Source organism: Ceratina calcarata, unplaced genomic scaffold (genome assembly GCF_001652005.2).
Source record: "Ceratina calcarata isolate Rehan_Ccalc_2016 unplaced genomic scaffold, ASM165200v1 scaffold349.2, whole genome shotgun sequence".
Classification (NCBI taxonomy): domain Eukaryota; kingdom Metazoa; phylum Arthropoda; class Insecta; order Hymenoptera; family Apidae; genus Ceratina; species Ceratina calcarata.
Window position 1 is genome coordinate 7,399 of NW_017157822.1, and position 1,150 is coordinate 8,548.

Below are 1,150 nucleotides of genomic sequence, written 5' to 3' on the forward strand. Positions count from 1 at the left end.
AATAAATATGGTAATAATAAAACAATTTCTAATCCCTATCTAAATAAACTAGTTCATATATTACCTATTAATGTCTATGTTTCACGTAGTTACTATACGTGTGTCTCTGTGTGTCTGCGTGTGTGTGTGTGCGTGCGTGTGTACACTGTACGTGTCTGTGTATGGAGAATTTCATTGATCTCTCATAGCGTTACTCGGGGTATCTAGCGAAATATTAGATCAGATAAAAACTACTGCTTCGTCAGCTGGACGTATTTTCGATCTCGTAATCAACGTTTCCGTGGATAAATACTCTGTGCCATTTCCGGTCCGACGTTCAATTAAAATCGGATTTACATAGAATCGAACGCATAATCGTTCGAGTCCCAACGAACTGGTTGAGTCGTCACAGAGATTATGGCTAAACCTAACGAGAGTAATTCTCGTCGGAGCTTTAATCGAACTATGTCTCAAACATCTTTGACGTTTCAGCTATAATTGTATATAGCCAAATATGTTAATTATTATTTATCCGTGTTATCTCGCTCGTCGCACGTTGTACTCTACCGTCTTACGATTGCTTTTCTCATTTCGCTTGTTCATCGAAATACCTCTCGGATCGTTTTCTCTTTAGTTAAAGAATAAGTTTTTAACTACTCACGCTAAAGCTATAACTACGAAGTCGAGCCAATTCCATGCATCTCTAAGATAGGTAAAAGGCTGCAGAATGAAACCCCTCGCCATCACCTTAACGGCGGACTCAAATGTGTAGATGCCCGTAAATATCACTCTGAAAACAACAAACGCACCACTCAGCTTTTTAAAATCCGTCGTACGCACACGCAGTACCAATTATTTTCTACTACACAGTCACACCGACACGTCGCATCAAACGACTCCCCTATTTAAAAAAAGAACAACAAAAATCAAAAAGGGGTGGTTACGGTCGTTTATACGAGATAGTACAATTGATTAGGAATTGTCCAATCAACGCGATACGAACATTCCTCCCTTTCACGTTTCTATCCTCTACTTCTAGACAGACTAGAACAAAACTTACCAACGGTTATATAATAAGAGCTATAACACGTAGAACATCGCTTGAAATGTCTATGTACTCGTATCTGTGTGCTCGCCGTAAGCCTTTCGATGAATTTTTATTCGAAATAAA

General features: G+C 38.9%; 1 protein-coding gene across 3 annotated transcripts in view; it reads right to left on the minus strand.

Annotated features, from left to right (window-relative positions):
* LOC108625155 (sodium channel protein para-like) overlaps nt 1-1,150 on the minus strand; it is a 36,274-nt gene that overhangs the window by 759 nt on the left and 34,365 nt on the right. For all 3 annotated transcript variants that reach the window (XM_026813654.1, XM_018024927.2, XM_018024928.2), the window contains one exon: nt 641-769. In XM_026813654.1, the coding sequence (XP_026669455.1) occupies nt 641-769 (129 nt within the window). The remainder of the gene's footprint in view (nt 1-640; nt 770-1,150) is intronic.